The sequence below is a fragment of the Sinocyclocheilus anshuiensis genome, unplaced genomic scaffold, assembly GCF_001515605.1.
Source record: "Sinocyclocheilus anshuiensis isolate Anshui unplaced genomic scaffold, SAMN03320099.WGS_v1.1 scaffold326, whole genome shotgun sequence".
NCBI classification, from domain to species: domain Eukaryota; kingdom Metazoa; phylum Chordata; class Actinopteri; order Cypriniformes; family Cyprinidae; genus Sinocyclocheilus; species Sinocyclocheilus anshuiensis.
Genome location: NW_015546098.1, coordinates 494,416 through 516,316, shown reverse-complemented (window position 1 = coordinate 516,316; position 21,901 = coordinate 494,416). Strand labels below are relative to the sequence as shown.

At 37.9% G+C, this 21,901-nt stretch overlaps 2 protein-coding genes across 2 annotated transcripts in view; one reads left to right on the top strand and one right to left on the bottom strand.

Annotated features, from left to right (window-relative positions):
• The window catches only part of LOC107700305 (lipopolysaccharide-responsive and beige-like anchor protein), a 251,983-nt gene that overhangs the window by 165,959 nt on the left and 64,123 nt on the right, over positions 1 to 21,901 (top strand). The window contains exons 39-40 of the mRNA XM_016501927.1: positions 489 to 629; positions 2,414 to 2,550. Of these exons, the coding sequence (XP_016357413.1) occupies positions 489 to 629; positions 2,414 to 2,550 (278 nt within the window). The remainder of the gene's footprint in view (positions 1 to 488; positions 630 to 2,413; positions 2,551 to 21,901) is intronic.
• Positions 3,903 to 5,586, bottom strand: LOC107700304 (protein mab-21-like 2). The gene has a single exon (XM_016501926.1). It carries the CDS (start codon positions 5,312 to 5,314, stop codon positions 4,235 to 4,237), a length of 1,080 nt encoding a protein of 359 aa, XP_016357412.1. The 5' UTR covers positions 5,315 to 5,586; the 3' UTR covers positions 3,903 to 4,234.

Here is a 21,901-nt window from a genome sequence, read left to right as displayed (position 1 = left end):
ATAACAATCTGGTTTTGGTGAAAATTCAGCTACACCTTTTTCACAAAGATCGACTTTTTTTTTAATCAAATACACATTAATTTCTCCATGCCAATTCTATTTGCCGTCATTATGTTTAAATATTCAAACTATTAACATAATGCAAGTAAAAATTTTTAAGTTCGGATCCAAAAAAGCCCAAAAATAAATGGGCTAGTATAGTCTTGATGTGTTGTTGTTATCTTGACTCGAGGCCATGTAGGACAAAAAAAAATACATTACAGTATTGCGCTTAACACGTGTTTATTCATAGTTTAGAATTTTATTATAAAATATTCAAAAATCATATGGCTGTATTGTATAATAACAACCAACGCATTTTGTAAATTATTTATTTATTAGCTCTTGTGCAGTCAACTTACCCGAGTAGAAGTAAACTGACAGTCGTTTAAAGTTTTTGCGCGATTAAGCTTGTCTTGAAGGAATTTGATGTGTTTGGTTTTGTGCAGCTCCAGAGGAGGACGTGCTGAAAGGCAAACAGTCCATCAGGAGTTCAGTGCTGGGGAATCAGAACTCGGAGAGTGAGCTGCTCTTGGAGGACGATGACACTCTCTCATCCTTGGACGAGAAAGACTTGGAGAACCTCACAGGTAAAGAACTGCAGCCTAGCGACGCACCACGACAAACTAGAACGCTCTCATATACGCTGCACGCGCCAGTGACTCTGTACGACGCGCTCTGCACTGGAGGCTCCGCGTGTTGTCACAGCGTTCTAGTCTGTTGCGTCGCGCTCTGGCGCGTCAGCGTTAATGAGGGGATCACAGCATTATCTGAGGCAGTCCTCGCTCATTAGCGGCCTGTGATCGGAGGAGTGAGGGCTGAACAGCGCTGGAAGGCCCACAGTCATGACAGGAGTCTCAGTGAGCTAGTCCCTGCTTTAAAACAACTAATACATCATTTTCGTTTTACGTATACAGTTTATATAAATAAAGTCGGGGTAAAATATAAATGAAAATATTTTGAAACGCAATGCTTAAATGTCTTGCTTTCGTTTCATTAGCTCATCACACTTTTATTCCAGTCTAATTGCTGACGGCTACAAGCAGAAAATAGTTAATTTTGTTAGAAATTTTGAGTTAAAAACCACGTTCATACTTGGATCTCATATTTTTCAGTGATGAAGTGATAAACGGGACTGTTTTAGGCTTCTAGCAGTGTAGGTTTTAATGTAAGACCAAAAATGCGTGAGGAGGATAATTAATCAAACACAATTGTTATATTTATATTAATATTTATATATTTTTTATAGTGTACACTTTAATAATCTGTTCAGCCGAACATAGCTAAATTGGATTTTATTCCATGCTTTTTTTTTTTCCCCATTAACGCGTTTATAATTTTTTTTATCTCATTTGGGCTGGCAGTCTGTCCTACAATAAAAGACAATCTCTCTCAAATAAAGTGCAAATGATCGTGGAGATTCGTGTCGTTGCAGATCATCCATTTAGGAAGCTGTTTGATTGAGGTGTAATTGAAACGTGTTCCGCTTTAGCGGGGGAAAAAAACCCCGTGTTGTGTCTCAGCCGTGTTTCGTGCTGATGAACTTATCTGATCATGCCAATGCGTTTGTGAATTGAAGGGTGCTTTGGGAAATCAAACATGGAGTGCAGCGGCAGTTTGCAGGCGCATAGCCGATGCTTTGCGCATGTAGAGAGGCAGAAATTCCCCAGAGCAACCCTTCAACATTGTCATGCTGGCATAAATTAAGACTGATGACAGATTAAACCCAAAGCCGCAATCAATGAGCGCTGATTGACAGCGGATTTCAGCGCTTTTTTGACATTGCGACAATACCGTTTCTATGACAGATGAAGCGCTTAAATATGCCATTGTGCACGAGATAATCCTATTTATGGATTAGGTTAATGAAATTGCTTTTTTTTTAAATACTGTATATTTTAATTGAATATTTTTTATTAATTGTTCAATGAATGCATTTAATTTATTTGTTTACATTTAACAAATCTTTTTTTTTTTCCATGTTTAGTTCCTAAACAGTAATAATAAGAAAGTTGTAATATTATGATATTTTGTTAATAAATTGCATGCAATAAAGTATAGATTAAGCCTAAAGCAATATATTTATATTGTGTCTAGTGTTTATTATTGAGTGATCATTTGACTAAAGCTTTATTATCCTCAAATGAATGTAGCTTTACTTGGCTTTTCCTCTCAAGCTTATTAAAAACTAAAGATGTTCTATCAGGAAGTCAGTATGCACCCTTGTTGAGTTTATGTGTTCGAGTAAACACTCCGTACTCCTTTGAAAGGATTTCTATGCCAAGGGTAGCAGAGGATGGGGGAGGCGCGCACACACACACACACACACACACACACACACACACTAACCGCTGTGCTCTTCTGTGATCCGTAGGGCCTGTTAACCTGAGCACCAGCGCACTGTTGGTTGCACCCGCTGTAGTGGTAAAAGGCACACTGTCCATCACGGCCCTGGAGTTATACTTTGAGGTGGATGAAGAAGACCCGAGTTTTAAGAACACTGATCCCAAGGTAAGAGGGTTTCTCATCCAAAATGACTCCAATTGTCCCATGAGCAGTGCATACTAAAAAATGGAGCGACTAGCTGTAGTATAACCAAAGTCCTTTAATGTGCATTCACAACACCAGTATGTGTAATTTTGTTAGTTTTTTTTTTTTTTTTTAAATATATAACTACCTTTCCTCGAAGGGTTTGAGTACTAGCTTTTTGTGGTCATCTTATCTTGCAGAAAATATTGCTTTCTCTTTCCTTATAGCATGTTGCATGTGTTTCAACTGTTTTTAACATATGTGGGTCAAGGCTATTAAAGTGTAACTTGCCATCACCGTTGGCTTGTCGCTGAGGTGTGCCACTGAAAATCCTGACTATTAAGGCACAGAAGAGGATGAGTTAATTTGTTACGTTCTTCTGAATGCTTGATTCACTAGGACTTTTGTTTTGCCTTTTGAAGAGCAAAGTATCAACTTTCAATATTTCCTTAACTATCAAATTCCTTTTCTGTTTACGCACTTGGCATATCTTGCTTTCAATAAAGTTGTTTTCCTAAAATCTATATTAATAATATTTTGCTGTTTTTACTATAGTAACAGAATTGTGAAGTAAAATGGTTACTTTTGTCAGAATAAAATAGCTATATGGGTTTTAGTAGATTATTTATTTGTTTGTTTGTTGCCAAACATTGTCTAAGCATTTCTTTCAGTAGGCTGTTTAATTCTAGGGTGCTTTTATTTTTACAATTGATAATAAAACAAGATTTTTGTTTTTAAACGGGGGTTTCCAGAGTAAATGAACAGATTTCTTTACTCCCATCATTTGGCCTATTTTTATTCAATCGAAAAAATTAAAATGCAAAGTGTCTTTATTTGAACATGTTTATATTTTATGTAATGCTGAATTGATTTTAATCAGTGCGATGAAGTACTGTTGGTCTGTGTGAGAGATCGGCTGTTTACGTTTTCTTTTGTAGTGTAAATGGTCTTGGTTGTTTCACAAAAGTGCGATCCAGTATTGCTATTATTTTTAAAATACGCCCATCTTTATTTTATTGCTCGTGTCTATTTCCTAAATCTTCTTTTTTACTTTACAGCAACAGGCCACGTGTATTTTCCACGTTTCGTTTTCTACGAGTTAAACTGAATGGCCAGTCCACAAAGACACACACTGTCCTAATATTACTTTTAGCTATACTTTTGTTTAAGTAGCGAAGACAAATCACAAAACTATATGCTTGATTATTTATGCATCTAGCTTATGTAATGTAATCCCATTAATGTCAGCAGTTTTTAATTGAGTAATGACAAATGCCAAGTTTAAATTTCATCGTGTCATGATTTTATTACACGTTTCAATTTTTGATCACATCATGAAAGAAATTGAACTTGGCACGCTACATTTTGTAATTCGCAATTAAAGATCTTGTGCATATATTTAAATAAAATGTTCACTTTGTGAAAAGAGTTCAAACAAACAACAAAATCATTACACTTAGTTTAAAATGTACCTTCATTTCGCTCTCCTGCAATGTCCCGTTTGAGCCTTGGCAAAAGCAAATGCTTCGGCGTGTTTTATTTTAATATTTTATTTTCTTGGTTTCATTACTCGGAGAGCACCACGATCACATTCTCTCCACTTTCAGTGTTGTGATCTCAAGCGTCCGTTAACATTCACCGACATAAAATGTCCTCCTTTTGCATCTCACAGTTTATCCAAACTTTTCGCGTTGGTGAGGATTTCTCTGGCCAGTCTCCAGGTCTGTTTGGCCGCTGTCTCCAGGCCTGAGTGTGGTTTACCCTGAAACAGGTCTAGATTGGGTAAGAAGTAATGTGGGCACCGGCGGCACTGCAGACAGGAGATGAGCTGCAGCAGAATACCGTTCAGACGGTCGCCGAGGCACGACTCGTCCCAGTCAGTCTCCCGCGGGTGTTTCTCGCACTCGTACATCAGCAGGGTCTTCATGTGGTAGTTATTGAGCGGCTGTCCCGGCAGCTCGAGGTGTCGGTCACGGAGAGTCTTTAAAATAGAGAGACATTTCTTCCTACAGCCCGACATCAGAAGCCTGTTCTCGGCCTCGGCGAACTGCAAGACCCAGGCGTCGCTTTCCGCCGAGCTCTGTTTCCCCGTTAACGAGTAGCACTCTTTAGAGAGGAGGTTAAACCCCTCCGCTTTCACCTCCGCCACCCGGTTTGGCCCGGGCCACGGGATGTGAGGCATGGGCCACTGAGCGGCACTTCTAGGCCAGATGCCCGTGCACTTGAAGGCCGGGGTGATTTGCACCACGTATCTCTCCCGAATGCGCAGTTTCACTTCGCTCGTGTCCGCCACCATCTTAACCACGTCCCGGTAGCTGCATTTATCCACGGCCTGGGCCACCAGCGTCTGAAAGCGGGAGCGGATCTTTCGCGCCGACAGATAACCGGAGGCGGTGATGAACTCCACCCACAGGGACATGCTCCTCTTACGGCCGTCGCTGAGTTTGAGCACCGCGCAGCCCGGCAGAGAGCCGTCATCCACGAAGTTGAAGACTCCCATCTGGTTCAGGTAAAGCACGACCTCGAACTCGTTGGGCGCGATGACCTCCATGCCCTCAAAGCGCGTGTCTATCTCGCTCAGGGAGCTGATGAAGCGGGGCTCCTGAACCTCCACCTCCTTCAGCACGTCCGACACCACCTTACACACCTCTCGTATGGTCTTGGCGATGGCCGCTTTGCGCGCCTGGCATCTTTCGTTGTAATATTTATTGAGCTGGTAAACCAGCTTTGCTTGCGTTGCAATCATATTGGGGCACAGATCCGGACTGTAGACCGGAGTTTCGCAGTACGCCGATGGATCCAATGCTTACCGGTGAAAACTCCCAGCAAAGAGAAAAAAAAATGAAGTGATGAAGTTAGCGCCCACAGCGGATAGACGTCAAGTTTGGACCAGGAAACGGATGGATGCAACGCAGTGCGACTTTAACAACTCGACTTGAAACGGTTTTAAGGGTTTAAGCCAGTATCAGCTGCAGGATAAATCTCCGCGCGTCATGTCATCATCTCTCTCACTTGTGTTTGCGCGTGAAAACTGTGCGCCAGTGTGCAGTTGTCCAGACTCAGCCCTGAGTGTTGGAATTGTTTAGTTTATGAATGGTCCTCTAGCTGGAGTGAAAAGGGGACGGGCATCGGTTCTTGGCCAATCAGCGGGGGAGCTGTCAGTGCAGTTGGCCAATCGCAGCCTCGGTGCGCTGAAGAGACTCTCTCCTCCTGAACATCCAGCGCTCGAGCCGCGGCGCCTTCAGGTTAGGCTCTACAGACGGCATTAAGAGCACACATTTAACCTAGAAGCCTTTACATTATTTAACCTACATTACAACGATTTGACATGTTGAGAGATTGTTATTTCACTGTGTGTATATTTGATCGTACGGTGGAAATATACTAATTTTTTAATGCATGTTTGTTAGGTGTTTTTTTTGTTTTTTTTTTTACATAGAACTCAATTATGGTCTTTAAAAAGTTAAATTAAACAAGATATAGTTTTTGCCACTGTAAGGTTATTGACCGCGCACTGCTAGTGTTGTATTCTTCCACCGCAATTTCATCTTATACTCAAAAAGCTGGATACTGCTTTAAATCGATCAAACGTGTGTGTGTGTGTGTGTGTGTGTGTGTGTGTGCGCGCGCGCTCATGGTCGCATGGTAGTGGAGATGTAGCTTCTGTAATATTGTGATAATACCAAAAACATGCTGATCCAGATTGGCCGAACTGTTTTCTAATTCTTCAGTCTGTTCGTATACAATTGCAACACAATCAAGCGTCTTACAGATGACAGCGTTTAACACTAGATAGAGTTTTATTTTTAATTTCTCATAGCGCTTATGGTCAGTAAAATTAGGAGCGTAATGAAACGCTTTTAGAGACTGATATGTTATTCGGTGTTATTGTAATTAGATGGCAGTGAGCTGTAATGAATTGGGGTTTAGAAACGCTCCAGTTGCGGATGTATGAGCAACCTGCACATGTATATATATATATATAATAAAAAGCGCATAAAAAATAAAGTTGGGCTGACATTTTTTTTTCTTACAGTTATAGCTGAATTCGTACATTTTCTTTAATTTTCTTAAAGAAACAAATGTGTTTATTTACTTCGTTGGTTTTTGTGTGTATTCTTTTGATGCACATAATTTACTTTTCCTTTTTTGTTTTGTATGTGTGTGTGCGTGCGTAGTATTTCTCGATTTTATTTACTTACCTTTATAGACATGAACACAGTTGCTTTCCGTTCGCTCTCTGCATGCATTGCTTTCATTAAAATAACTTTCTTAAAATGCTTGAAATTTTTAACATCTTTTTTTTCCCATCGTTGCTCAGTTCTCGCTGGAGACTCTGAGCAGCATCTCATCGGCAGCGTAGCGTATAGGATGAATAATTTAGAGAGGAGAGATTGTTTGGCGTGTAATTGAAGTCTCTTATCAAGCCAGACTTCATGTTGTATGAGTTCAGCTCTCATCACAGTTGTCTTAACGACAGGCTTACGAGAAGCTCTGCAGATATAGCGCTGCGTGCTGTAGGATGCGTTGCGCTAAATGAGGCCATTCAGATCATCGATCCGTCGCGACTGAGTGTGTGTACAGTGAGAGAAACGAATGTCAGGGGTTTGTGTTGTTAAGCCCATCAGAGAGTTTTATTTCTCGCTCGTTTGTTAGAATCACGCGGAGTTTTATCTAATTACACAAACATTGTTTTTACTCCTAAACCAAGTAAAACGAAATCATGGTCATGGATGATGATTAATATTTCTACAGCTATGTGATTGGAATGCATTTTACTTAATATTTCATTTTCATTTAAATTAAAAAAATTAGACGTTTTTGTTGGAATAAAAGAAAGTCCAACAGATATTTGCTATGGGAATCTCCAGTCATTTTATGGTTTATATGACTTTGTTCTGTAATGGTTAAGAAGTTAAGTTAATTGTAGAATGCTACACCTTAAATGAATCGTGTGTTGCTCTAATATTGTGGATTTGTACCTGCCTGAAATTTTTTCAAGAATATTTGAATGCTTGCTCCTTAATTTCAGCACTGAATATTCATGTAGTAGGATTAAGTTAAATTAAGATTAACTAACTTTTAACCAGCCTTTTTTTTTATACTTGACTAGTATTTGGCCACAGTGCTAACTGGTCTGAATGACACTCCTTAACATCTTACAGAAATTCATCAAGCAGTAAAACATTACTGTTCCCTATGCAGTATTTATTTAGAATAATAATAATAATAATAATAAATCTTATAGAACTAATAAGAAAAAAAAACTTGGTGCACTTGAATTTATTTGGCCACAGTGCTAACTGGTCTGAATGACACTCCTTAACATCTTACAGAAATTCATCAAGCAGTAAAACATTACTGTTCCCTATGCAGTATTTATTTAGAATAATAATAATAATAATAAATCTTATAGAAGTAATAAGAAAAAAAAACTTGGTGCACTTGAATTTGGTGCATCTAACCCTGGCCCACAATTTATATACACCACATCAAACTGTTTGAGATCACTTACTCAGGTTAGTTGTTACAAGCTTGAATTAATTTGCAAGATTACAAGAATTAAGCAAACGAATCAGTTAATTTTTTAATTACTGTTATTATTGGATTTAGCAAAGTTTTATATTGTGAAGTTTAGGCCAAGTAAAATTATAAACAGTTAATTTTAATCAGTGTTTGGCATGTGGAAGCATTGAATTTATTTCCATAATCTGCAAAAATATAGGCATTTGGAGATGTTTTTTTGTTGTTGTTGTTTTTGTAATGAACAATTTTACGTCTCAGAACAAGTGACAAACTCAGCATATGCATAATGTCATTTTCAAAATACAGTGACAACCATCTAATTTCACATTTCCATTTTTATTTTATAATATTTTATAGCATATTCAACATGACATATTTTGTCTTTTGAATTAGCTTTACTATGTTTTCTTAATTATGTCTTAGTTATACAAAATATTATTTATTAAATAGCTAACCAAATATTAACATAAATATCATTAAATAATTCCAAAATTATCCTTTTTTTCTATGAGTATTATTTAACTTTCCTTCCTTCCTTTGAATTGTTTTAATATAAAAGTATAATGCAGGCTTTGAATCACTGACATCTCAGCAAGTGGTAGAATTCCTTTGACTCTTCTAACGTTAAAGTGCCAAAAAGTGTTCTTGAACCTAATGATACACTTAGCAGAACTGAATAGAAGCGTTTAAATAAGATCCAACAAATGCTTTTGGGCTCTTTTCTCCCCCTTTATCTCTTTTTTTGAAAACATTCCGTATTATCTGGAGCCCAAAAGAGCTTTGGTCTTAGTGAGCAGACTGAAGGAGAAGATGAGAGAGGAGTGGTAGTGCGGAGCCACTCCTCTTTGATCTGATGACTCCACTCTGATCCTCTCTACAACGCTGGACAGTGTCTGATAAGACTCTCTCTCTCTCCTTCTCATTCCCTGCGTCTCTGCATGATTTCCAGGTCATCTGACCTAGTTAAAAAAGAGCCAGATAGTGTTGGCTGATCAAAGAAAAAAGAAAAACAGTGATCCGGGTAACTTCAGGAGCACAGTCAAAACTAAAAAAAAAAAAAAAAAGACAAGCTCTTTTGGGTTTTCAACAAAGCATATTTAAAAATGTATGAAAATTGTTGGCAGATACCCTCCACATGAAGAAATGTTCATTCCCATTGTGCTTTGTCAGATGCTCTCTGTTGGAAATGCTTGATAAATTATGAACTGATTTCTGGGTTTGTACCCTGTTGTGTTTTACTGTGTTTGTTGCTTAGTGGTATTTTTTAGTTCTTATTTACATATCTGGTGTATCCTATAGATGTAATATCCTTATGCCGTAAAGCATAAAGACATCCTTAGTGAATAAAAACACGACTACAGTGTCCTCCAGGCTCGTTTAGGAGGAGAGAAAAAAATAGCAGCAGTTTTTCTTCCGTCTCAGCTGAAGTTAGCATGTTTTGCTCTTTCATGTCAATGATAAGAGGGGCAGAATGTCAGTTACAGATGCTTTTAGCCTGTAGTCTTTCTCTGCGCCACAATGGAAATGTGAGAGGCAGCAGGCACAAAAGGCGCACTGTCTTACACACGTTACACACACACACACACACACACACACACACACACACAGAGACAGCCCCAGCTGCATTTGCCCCTAGGAGACGGCCCCAAACAAGTCAACCAGTGGTACTAATTGCTTGGCAGGCCTTTCCGCATCTGCCAGGGAGATCTGGTTAGGTCATGGTGGGTGTTTCTCTGCGTCCCTCACATCCGGCTGCATTTGATCTGTTTTAGGATTTTCCTGATCAGACACTCTTACTATGCGCTCATGCTTCTCCACTGCTCTCAGTGTTATATTGTTGTGCTGCTCTGAAACTTTTTGACGTTTAGAGTTAATCAGTACGGGACACCCTCCAGGCCCAATTTATGCCATTTATTTTTTCCAAACAAAAAGTGTTTATCAGACAAGCTCTAAAGTGAAATAGTAGTATTCCATGATACACGTTTTCCAAATAGTACTGCGCTACGTTGTTGTCACATGATGTAAAATGAATCATGTGTTGGTCTAATATTGTGGATTTGTAAACGTTTTCAAGAAAATTTGAATATTTGCTCCTAAATTTCACCCCTGAATGTTCATCTAGTAAGATATTTAATCTAAGTTAAATTAAGGTTAACTCACTTTTACCCTGCCTTTTTTTGACATGATGTCATTAAAGTGGAGTCCAGTTATCATCTTGGAAATAGCAGTTATTTTGCATTTATGATTCCGTTTTGAAAATAAATAAATAGATAGATAAAATATTAATAATAAGTCAAAAAGAGAGACTGCTGTGATTATATCCGGTTCATTAATCAAGCTGGAAACGGGATGCCAGATCAAGTGTATGGCACTGTGGGATAGAGTAGCCAGCACTACAGGAATACTGAAAATGTGCATACTCTACACAGAATGAAACTTCAGGAATAGTAAGAATACAACAAAAGTGTGCAACACTGAACATAGCCATACAGCGACCTCACAATGTATTAGGACGCTTAAGCCAAACTTTGAAACAAATGCATGTCACTGCATTTTTGTTTTTAATGATAGCACAGAAACACTTTTCAAGTAACAGCTTTTACAAAAAAGACATTTATTTTATTAAATTTTTGTATTCAGTAATTTGTTAAAAATCAATTTTGTTATATTAGATATATATTTTTATAGATATATTGTCAGGACAAATCGGGAGACCTGTGTGATCTAGATGAGTTCATACATGTACTAAAATCACCTTGACACCAGTTGGTTTGATATTTTGTTTTATCGTCCAATGTAATTTGTTCATTTAAAGTGTGTTTATGCATACATTTTGACAATCCAAACACTTTTTGTGGCCACTTCCATGAGTATATTTTTTTATTGGGAAATGCCCGGCGATTGACTTTATTTGATTAACAATAAATTCCGTATTTTATATTGTTTACTCCTTGACTTCACACATGTTTCTTGCTTAATATAAAACATCCTCCCAGATTCGTCCACTGCTTTTCTATTCAGGCAGTCGAGTGTCTTCTGAAGGACAAGCGCCGTTCACACCTAATTGGGTAGGAGGAGAGGAGGGAAGGTGGGAGGGATGTTACGCGGGAAAACACACACACACACACACACACACACACACACACACACACTGGGTCACACCATCCTCATTCGTTTGCTATGGATGACCTTCAGCTGCTGCTGATCAGTGTCAGGTTGTCCGAAGATTTTATTGATTTTTCAGTTAGGCATAAGTAGTTTGTGCAGAGGCAAACGGCCAACTACAGCAGCTCTGTCACTATCAATGAGCTGGAGGAGAGCAGCCGTGACTGTTGCTCATATCAGCATTTACACAGGGAGTCGATAAATTGATGAGTCGTACATTGAGTTGAATGACGAGGGTCTGTCTCTCTCTTCTTCAACATAGTGGAGACCGAAAGTCTGAGACCACTTTGAAAATCTGTGATTCACTATCCAATTTAAACCTGGAAATAAAAGCTAAAAAACTGAAAACAAAGTTGTTGTGACATTAAATGTGTGAGAAATATCGTAAACTTATGGAATCCGTGTTAGCTTGAGTGTTAAAGCAAAACTTTCTGAAACTCATGCCAATTATTGAAGTTATTCTGCTAATATCATTTGTAATGGGGGAAAATATTTTAATTTGAAAAAATTTGGCTGAAGTTTAAGGACAGTCTCTAGAAAACATTAAAGATTCTGCATTACTTGAGATGAATCATGATTAAATCTACTGGCCTTATTCTCTCTCTCGGTCATTTCCCACTTTAGTGTTTTTCTCACAGTTTTCAAAAGACGAAATCCTATTTGGATGTGTTTCTACTTTTTGTCTACATTATGTCTACTATATTGTCAACCACTCCATTTTTTCAAGTCATATTTTTAAATTCATTTTCTAATTTCAGAACAAATGTAGAGAAAAACTAAATATAAGCTTTATAAATATTATAGTCCTTATAAATTATAGTTCATAGATGTAATGGATTTGAAAATGGCACACATCAAATATAAAAGTTGTGCAAAAAGAAATTACTTTAGTGGGGTGAAAAATGCTAAAAAAATTAGGTAACAATGAATATTTCAAATTACTGGAAAAATGTACCGCACAATGCTGTGGATATTGTCATGGCGAGAATAAATTTTTTTACATTTTTGATGTTTCTATTTGGTAAAAAATTGATTGACTAACACTCAAAGCACATCTGTAAGAATCTGAATACTGTGGCATTTCTTCAATGCTTAAGTTGTCTTTAATTGACCAAAGTTTAAGAATAAAATTGTACAAAGCACTAAACCTAACCCATTGCAGATGAATGAAAAACAGAGTTTTGAAACACAACACACTAAACTAACTAAAGATTGCAGTATTATTGTATCATGAGCCAGATATCGCTAAGTCCCCTAATAGTGAGCTAAACCGACACCGCTCTTTCCTGTCCCACTCGGGGGCACTGAGGTTACTCCTGAGATGAAGTCGTCTGGTATGAAGCAGGTCACTGATCCTGTCTGCCGATACAGCAATGATAATTGAATGCTGAGAGCAGGGAAGAAACAGATTTGTGACAGAAGTGCCTCAAAGTCAAGGAGAGCTGCCCTCACGCTTCCAACTTGCATCCTTCATTGAATTATAGTCTGTTTCTATTGTGGCCCTCTTTCCCCAGTGGCATTTTTATGATCTGGGATGGACATCATTGTAAAGAAATGTTTCAGAGAGATGTATTGTGCTACTCTAGAGCTACTGGTGAAGGTCAGGATCAGTTTTACACTGATGTAATGACTGTGTCCTGCAGAAGATGCTTTGCTTTGGTCTGTGACTGTTTTAGTTGAAAGGATATTAGTTAAGTGACATGTTGTCGATTACCACAGAAAATAATTTTAATATTAATTCCTCCGTTTGTAAAAAACAAACAAACAAAAATGCATTGAAAGCCATGCACTTGCGGTGAAAGCCATTATATGGTTGCTCCTTTGTGCATATATTACAGAATATGTTTTTAATGTGGATTTACGGTAATCTGAGATCTAGTGGGTAATCATGGAACCTCTGACTTGAGTGGAGAAGAAAAAAAAAAACTTAAAGGGATAGTTCACCCAAAAATGAAAATTCTGTCATTAATTACTCACCCTCATGTCGTTCCAAACCCGTAAGACCTTCGTTCATCTTTGGAACACAAATTAAGATATTTCTGATGAAATCCAAGAGCTTTCTGACCCTGCACAGACAGCAACGCAACTGAAACGTTCAAGGCCCAGAAAAGTAGTAAGGACATCATTAAAATAGTCCATGTGGCATCAGTGGTTCAATCGTAATGTTATGAAACTATGAGAATACTTTTTGTGCGCAAAGAAAAGAAAAATAATGACATTATTCAACAATTTCTTCTCTGCGTCATGGTACTCTCGTGAACGCAACACGGAAGAGAAGAAATTGTTAAAGTCGTTGTTTTTGTTTTCTTTGCGCACAAAAAGTATTCGAAGGTCTTACGAGTTTGGAACGACATGAGGGTGTGTAATTAATGACAGAATTTTCCTTTTTGGGTGAACTATCCCTTTAACACTCGTCTTAAGCCCGGCTCACACTGTGCGATTTTGGCCACGATTTGGTCGTCTGAGACAAATTTTGAAAATCCTAAAAGATTCCTATAATCCTAGGCTAAAATCTGTAGTCTTTGATCGTTTGTTTGACATGTTCACCGACAGCTGATTAATGGCCGTTGTGATCGATAAACACCGGTTGCGCTGCTGTTTTCATGTGGATGTGTAGTGCTGCTTGCACTATTTTGCATAAATATGCCGGTATTGCCGCCATTCATATACTTTTAATGATATAGGCAACATTACAGCCCCGCGTGCAATGCAGCTCGCAGTCACTGAACGTGTATGGGTTGATAAGGTAGAACTCCAGACAAGTTTTCTTGTGCACACCCGTTTTTATCGCGTCTTGACTGTCGTACAGTCTGACATTAATGACAACTGATCACAATCCCACAGTGTGACATGATCATCATGTTCGTACAGTCTGACAAGTACAATCCTAAAGGACTTTTAAAAAATCGCACAGTGTGTGCCCGGCTTAAGACTCATAAGCAGTTGACTTGAGACTTCACTTGGATTCCAAAAATGAAGACCTGCATTTAATTAACAGGCTGCAATATAACAAAGAGTGAAAAATTGAAGGGGGTCTGAATACTTTCCGTACCCACTGTACTACCGTTCAGAAGTTTGTGGTCAATAATATTTTTTATTTATTTACTTTTTTAAAAAATGTTCAGCATTTTAAGATTTTTTTTTTTGCGTATAAATGTCTATTGTTATTTATACTATTATTTACAGTCAATTTACCTTAAATTTACAGTGAAGACATTTATAATGTTACAAAAGGTTTATTTTATAAACAAATGCTGTTCTTTTGAACACACACAAAAATGCAGTTGCACAATAGTTTTTAACATTGATAATAATCAGAAATGTTTCTTGAGATTTCTGAAGGATCATGTGACACTGAAGACTGGAGTAATGATGCTGAAAATTCAACTTTGATCACAGGAATTAATTTTTTCAAAATATATTGCAATAGAAAACATTTATTTCAAATTATAATAATTTTTTCACAATATTACTATTTCAAAATCAAATTAATGCAGCCTTGGTTAGCATAACAGACTCCTTGCAAAAACATTTAAAAAATCTTACCAACCCCAAACTTTTCAGCCATAGTGTGTGTGTATATTTCACGTCAGAGTTAAATCAATTTACTACATAAACTGCAGCATTAAAAAATGGATTTGAGAACTAACTTGAGACCAAAGACGTGACTTAGATCTGGTCTTGAAAGTCTATAGACTTGACTTGGCTCTTGACCCAGAGACTTGAGACTTGATATGGAGACTTCGTCAGAGACTTGTGTGAACCTGTCTTGATAGATAAAGAAAGAAAGTCATGTGTTAAATCAGACTTGAAATGTACAAACACATGACCCAACCAAAAGCACAGATTGACTTAGAGCACCAGCAGACTAACTGAGCACAAGTACCAGCAGATTGGGTTTATCATACAATAGGAGCCCATTATCAGTGGCCCTGTTTCTCCAGACAGAAGGTGGGTTTCCTGCACCTGAGTCTAGCTGCTCCATCTTCCTCTGCCGACAGGGTGAAGGTTTGGGGCCTCCCAGCCCCTGATTGATCTGCTCTCCATCATTTACTCAGCAGAGCAGTCACTGACACACGTCACGGCATATGCTGCTAGCCAGATGGATGAGACAGAGTGAGCGTGTTTGTCTGAGATTAGACGCACACCTTTGTCCTCTCCTGCTGTGGAATTTCATTAATGTTATGATTCAATTGTGCAGTCATTTTTGTGTTTGTTACTTTTGCTAACTACGGTATACCTGTCTAGGTTTACAGTAAATAAGGTTGATTACTAAGTACTTTGAAGATCCAGAACTCTTGCCGCCTCCTCAGTCTTGGTTAATGACGCATCCAGTCTGGTTGAAATGGCCTCTCCATGGGGACCCAATAAGGCCAGCCGTCCATGACAGATTCTTTTAGGTGACAGTTCGATCAAGCGTCATCTGATCCACTTTACCAGCAGTGTAAATGAGTCTGAATTACTGCGCTCCACACCAGTAGCATGGCACTGTAAAGATAAAGACAAAGCGCAAATAATCTTGCCGTAGGCCAAGAAGGTCGACAGATACTTTTCTCTGACTCGTGCGGAGATTGAACTTTCTATTTTTCTACAGGGCAGTGAATGGATTGACGTGGAACAGCCGAGTTGACTCCACTTGCACCTTGTTTTTGACCAAAATGGTGCTCACTTTCCACATTTAATGACAATGTTAAATGTCAGCATGGTAGTTTGTGACTGTGTAATCATTCCAGAAATAATACATGGCATGTTTATGTTCCATTTTCCCCGATTTGTTTGTTTTAGTTGATTTTTTGTTGTATCACTTCATAGACTATTTTTTTTTTCTTCTGCGAGTTTTCTTGTGCCTCAATTATCCTGTCAATCAAGTAAAATATTTAATCGCAATTAATTGCGTGACGTATCACAGTTAAGGATGCAAAAAGGTGGAAAATTTCCAGTAAATTTCGGAAACTTTCCAGGATTTTTTTTTTATATTCCAGGGATTTTTGGAAAGTTTCCGGAAATTTACCGGAAATCTTCCACCCCTTTGCAACCCTAATCACAGTTAATCACTGATTTTAAAGGTGCTGATATTTCACTCTATATATACTCAATTGTCAAGATCTTCCTTGAACAGAAAAAGCAATGTGTTTTAGCAATATTTTCCAAATAAAGCCACAGTTTAGAACTCATGGCGATAAATGAAAAGTCAGAATTTAATGACAAATGTGTGAACTTGCTATTAAACAAAATTTGATGCAATCAGACCCAGAACTGTTCAAAATTGTCTGTCAACCCAGGAACCAGCACTGAAACCATGTTGCTGATGTGTAGCCTCCGTGTTTAGCTTCATAACATGGTTGAAATGTATGAAAGTTCAGCAAGTGTTTCTTCAGAAGCATCAGGAGTCTTCTTTGAAGAGGTCTCGCAGCAACAAATCACATCCACAGAAATGAGCAACTTATTTACAGATACTTAGGAATCATCTATCCCAGCATTAACCCCTGCCTGCCCTTTTCCCCTGTAATGGGCTTCCCTGTTTACCTGCTTAAAGACACAGTCATAAAAAAACATAATCCAGCTTCTGTCACCTTTCAATCCCTTAAATCCCCGGAGGATTACTCCTTTTCAGGCCATGGAAAAACTAAAGTCCCCCCTTTAGGCACCCTAAAAGGGGGTTCACATATTTTACCCTCTACCCCACCTTCCTCCTCCAAATCCAATTAGGCCCTGGACAATAGAAGGATTAGATGGACTTCACTTTTCTGCCATCCTGCCTTAGACACAGTGAGGAACGGACTGGAGTGAAAGTGGTGGGCAATGCTACGGGATCTAAACCTGGCCTGGCTGTTTCTCCTCCGTATGAATGCTTTGGATTTCGGAGAAAGACTGTACCACAGGGAAGGCTGTCGACATGATTTTCTTCATGCTTCTCAGAGGTGTTCAGGATGTTAGTTCACAACACTTTCCAACTCCGTGTTCACTAACGCAGCGTTTGCGGTAGCCTCTTATGGATTCTCACAAATATTCCCAACATGTTCCCTAACATGACTCTACAACCAATTGGAGTCTTTTAGCAGCGCACATCAACACAGCCACTCTGTTGCTTTGCTCTTCAGTACCAGATAGGCGCTTGGAGCAAACCAGCCGATTTGTGAATGTCTGCCAAATTTCACGCTTCTCTTCTTCTCACTTATGTCACCTTTATCCTGTCTTTCTTCCATCCAGCTCCTCAGTGAGCCAGGCTGCCCTCCTTTGCCCTGGGGTTAAAGTGCTTTAAATCTCTTAGGATGGAGAAGGTCTTTGAATTGATGTCAGTCAGAGAAGGAGGAGGAGGGATTCAGTCCTTCTCCTCTTGATCATATTTCTCCATCAATTCCTCAAAATATGCCATATCTACCTCCCAAATGTCTTTGTTTGTCGTTATTCGACCATCTTGCTTAAAAGCAAACAAAATACTAATATGAAATTGACACATTGGCCTAATTGAAGCTGTTGAACCCAATGCACCCGTTTGCCATTTGAAGCGATTCAGCATTTTATGAGCCAAAAACACCCTCATTTGTCCATTTAAACCATTAAATGGGCGTTAACTTTCACCTTACTGGAGTCCCTACAGTGCGTTTTGTGTGTCCTTCCCATCACCCCCCACAAGCCTCTACATAAAGGACAAATGTTTAATGAGTAAGTGCACTAAAGGATTCACTTCTCCTCCAATTAACCCCATAGCTCTTGACATTTTTCTAAATCCACACAAGATTTCCTCTCTCACTCTCTCTCTCTTTCTTTCTCTCTCAGCAAGTTAAAAGGCTAACCTGTTGGCAAACAACAGTAGTGAGGAACAAAGGAAGTTCTAATCCCCGTTGGACTACGTTCAGCCTGAATACTTAGGCTATATAAATATGCACATATTTGTTAAATGCTTTGTGCTTTTTGAGATTGCTTTGAATATTTGAGATTGCTCTCTGATTTTACAATGTGTTAAGGATAACAGCAGAAGCTAATCTTCTGATATATTATTATTGTTTCTGGTGGAAACCTGTGAGCAGCTGGATTTGTTTTATGCTTTGAATGAGAGATCATGTGCTTGTACAGTCCCATGATTCTCAACTCTCATCATAGGGGCACATTCGTGTACCCTCTAATCACGTGGCTCTAACTTCCAAATGCTTTGGCTTTTTAAAACTATTACAGCAGGTCTGTCCAATCATTTTGTCAAATACAAGCCTGAAAACAACAGTGAATTTATTTGTTTGCTTTTTGCTGTTACAAACAATTTCTGTTTCAAATAAATGTTCAAAGCAACCTAAACCTCTTATCTTTGCAAAAAATAATAAGCAGCACATCTGTTTTCACATTGACATTAATAATAAATGCACCAAATCAGCATATTAGAATGATTTCTGAAGGATCGTGTAATTTGTGCAAATACTGCTGAAAATTCAGCTTTGCCATCACAGGAATAAATAAAACTTTAAAATGTTTTAAAATAGAAAAAAAGTTTTTTTTTTCTTATTGTAATAATATTTCACATTATTACTGTTTTTATTGTATTTTTGGTCAAATAAATGCAGCATCGGTGAGCAGAAGAGACTTACTCGTCTTATGAGTTAAGAACAGTCTTCAACTAGATAGATTGATAAAATAATCAACATTATATATTATAAACATTCAATCTTTCAATTTGTCCATGCAACTTCTATAACAAATGTTACAATTGCCCACAACCTAAAAAAAAAAAAAGTATTTTAGCTACTAGTGACAGTTTCATCATCTTTTATTCATGTTTTAAACAACAACCTAGAGATAAAATAGTTTATTTTGAAAGGCGTCATTAGACAGCATCTGTGAGTATTACAGTTGCACTTGGTCTCTCATAGAATTACATTGAAGTGATTTTCTGAATATGATTGTGTTCCATGACTAATGTAGGCTTGATGCTGTGCGCACACATGCTAGCTTGTTATTTTCAAGGCCAGATGCGTTAGAAATAGCAGTCTCTCTAATATCTCCTCCCTTTTATTCCCATGAATTCTATTAAGTTTTCCAATATTGCGTCTCGGGTGCGCTTGGCTCTGAATGTTGATGTTGATGGATCACCCACTTCCTCCTCCTAATTAATTTCATCACCTTATCGCCCAGGCCACTTCATTTGACCAAAAGGTAATAATAAATGTCCCATCCACAATCTTTAACACACTCAGCCAGGCGGAAACACTTAATAACAGCATACAAATTGAACTTCAATCAGCTCATTTTGCGCCGCAGATGCATACGCGCATTAAAACCCAGCATTTGAGAGACACTCTCTGTCTCTCACACGCACACCGTGCCATTTTACGCCATCGGTTGCCAAGCTTCAAACTGAGCGTTATAATACTCGTTTATTACACATTTTATAAGCGAGGATGGAATTCTACCAGTGGCAGGAGAGCCGTTTCCTTTTCCTGGCTGCGAACGCTCTTATCACCGCTCAAACACAAGTGCACACTTTGCCCAACAGAGACTGCTATTCAGAGACTCATTTATCTTTCTGAGAGAGCGCTGGATAGTTCACTCGCTCTCTGTCTCACACTTGCTATCTCTTGCTTTTTTTCTCTCCCGCTAACCCCCCTTTCATGTATTTTTTGGCTTGGGGTGGGGGGGTATTTTCAATTAGATTTCATTCAGTTCTGTCAGAGACGGAGCACATGCTCTGTAGCGGTGGTCCCTGGTGTGTGTGTCGCGCGGAGGATGTCGTTTGCGCACACAGGGTCCTTTGGCAGAGGACAGAGTGTGTGTGTGTGTGTGTGTGTGTGTGTGTGTGTGTGTGTGTGTGTGAGTGAGTGAGTGAGAGAGATGTGTCCCTCTTCATCTCAGACTCGTTTCGCCGGCTGACAGAGACAAATGACAGCACTCAGAAATGACTTGCAGCCTCTCCATCCTAACAGGTTGAGCGGTTTGAAATGACACACACATACGAATGCATTCCCATTTCGACTTCAACCTTTTGTTGTAATTAATCGAATTTCTGATCGCGATTACAATTATGGATGCCACAATCGTTCAAAGCGGAAATTAATCGTTCAAAGTCCACTTATGTTATTCTGCGTGCTGCTTGAGATGCGTTTTTTTCTTTCTACATGTTATCTTAAGGGTTTTTCCCATTATTTTAATTGTAGTTTTAGTATAACATTATAATACCATTCATATATTTACTTTTTTATAATTTAAAGACGAAACCAATCCGATGTATATTTGACATTTGAGGCTTAATACTATAGAAAAGCACTAAAAGGTTTTCAGTTAGAGTGTTTTCAGCTTGTTTATTTTCATTAATAAAAATACGGCATGCAGTTGCATCAAACAATGGTATAAACATCATTAAATGTAAATTGTGATCATCGTAATTAATAATCGCAATTACAATTTTAAGGGAATAATCGACAATTATGATTTTTGTCATAATCGTGCAGCCCTATTTTGTTGTCAGTTTGGCATGAATGAAAGAACATTTAATTTAGAACAAGATTTGACCAAATGGAATAAGCATCGTTTATATCTGTAAAAAAAAGAAAAAAAAGAAAAAGAAAGTCTGTAAAAGCAGCTTTAAATGTTTTTTTTTTTTTCTTCGTCATCATTTTATCATCTGTTTTACAGCTTTTATTTATTCACATTCTATGAGAAACAGCAAGTTTTGCATCTTCTCTCCCATTTACAATGCTGTTTGGATTTAAATACGCAAATGAGAGTCTAGGTCTGGATCATTATTGCAGTGGTTAATATGTTTCTGGAATGTTATGTGACAAATAACAAAACAAGTCTTTTAACCCTTTGTCATGTGTTTCGTCTCTCCCATTTTCAATACAAGATTTTTTCTACAAATCAATGAAACTCTAGATAGAAATAAATGTGGTGATGTTATATAAGGTTGTCGAAACAATGCCATGATGAATGCACATTGTAATCAAAGATTAATCAAAGGCAGTCCAATTAACTTTTTTAAAAGAAACATCCACTATAACAGATTTTCGGACAACAGTCAAGCGAACCTAGAGAATTCATTACAAGACTAGTAGCACGTGAGGTTCGAGTTACAAGGTGCATGAAGACAAAATAAGATATTAGACACATAACAGACAGTCATATCCATCTACAGCATGTGAAGCTAAGGCACTGCATCATTCCTTTATTCCTCAGGGTTTGAGAAGATAAAGTGTGAACTACTGAAGTAGTTCTGCTAAAGAGATGGAACGAACCGCAGGTTAAAGGTCGTCTTTTTAGTCAGCAAGATTTTATGGTCTGAATTTCATCTCCAGATGCCCCTTTCAGAGTTTTTTTTTTAATACAGTTTGTACATTCTCATAGTGATGCACAAATGTTGGATATTTAATTGTTACACTCATTTTGGTTATTTTTTGATTGCTACTGCCATTATCTAAAACTTACTTATAATAGCACAAGATTACAGCAAAATTTAACCTTTAAAGTCACTACTTGCTATTTGATCCAACTTGTATTTCTTTTAAACAAAATTGTATAGATTTTTAATATTGGTCATATACTACCATTCAGATTTGTAACATTATAAATGTCTTTACTCTCACTTTTGATCAATTTAATGTGTCCTTGCTTAAAAAAATATTAATTTCTTAATAATAAAATAAAATCTAACTGATCC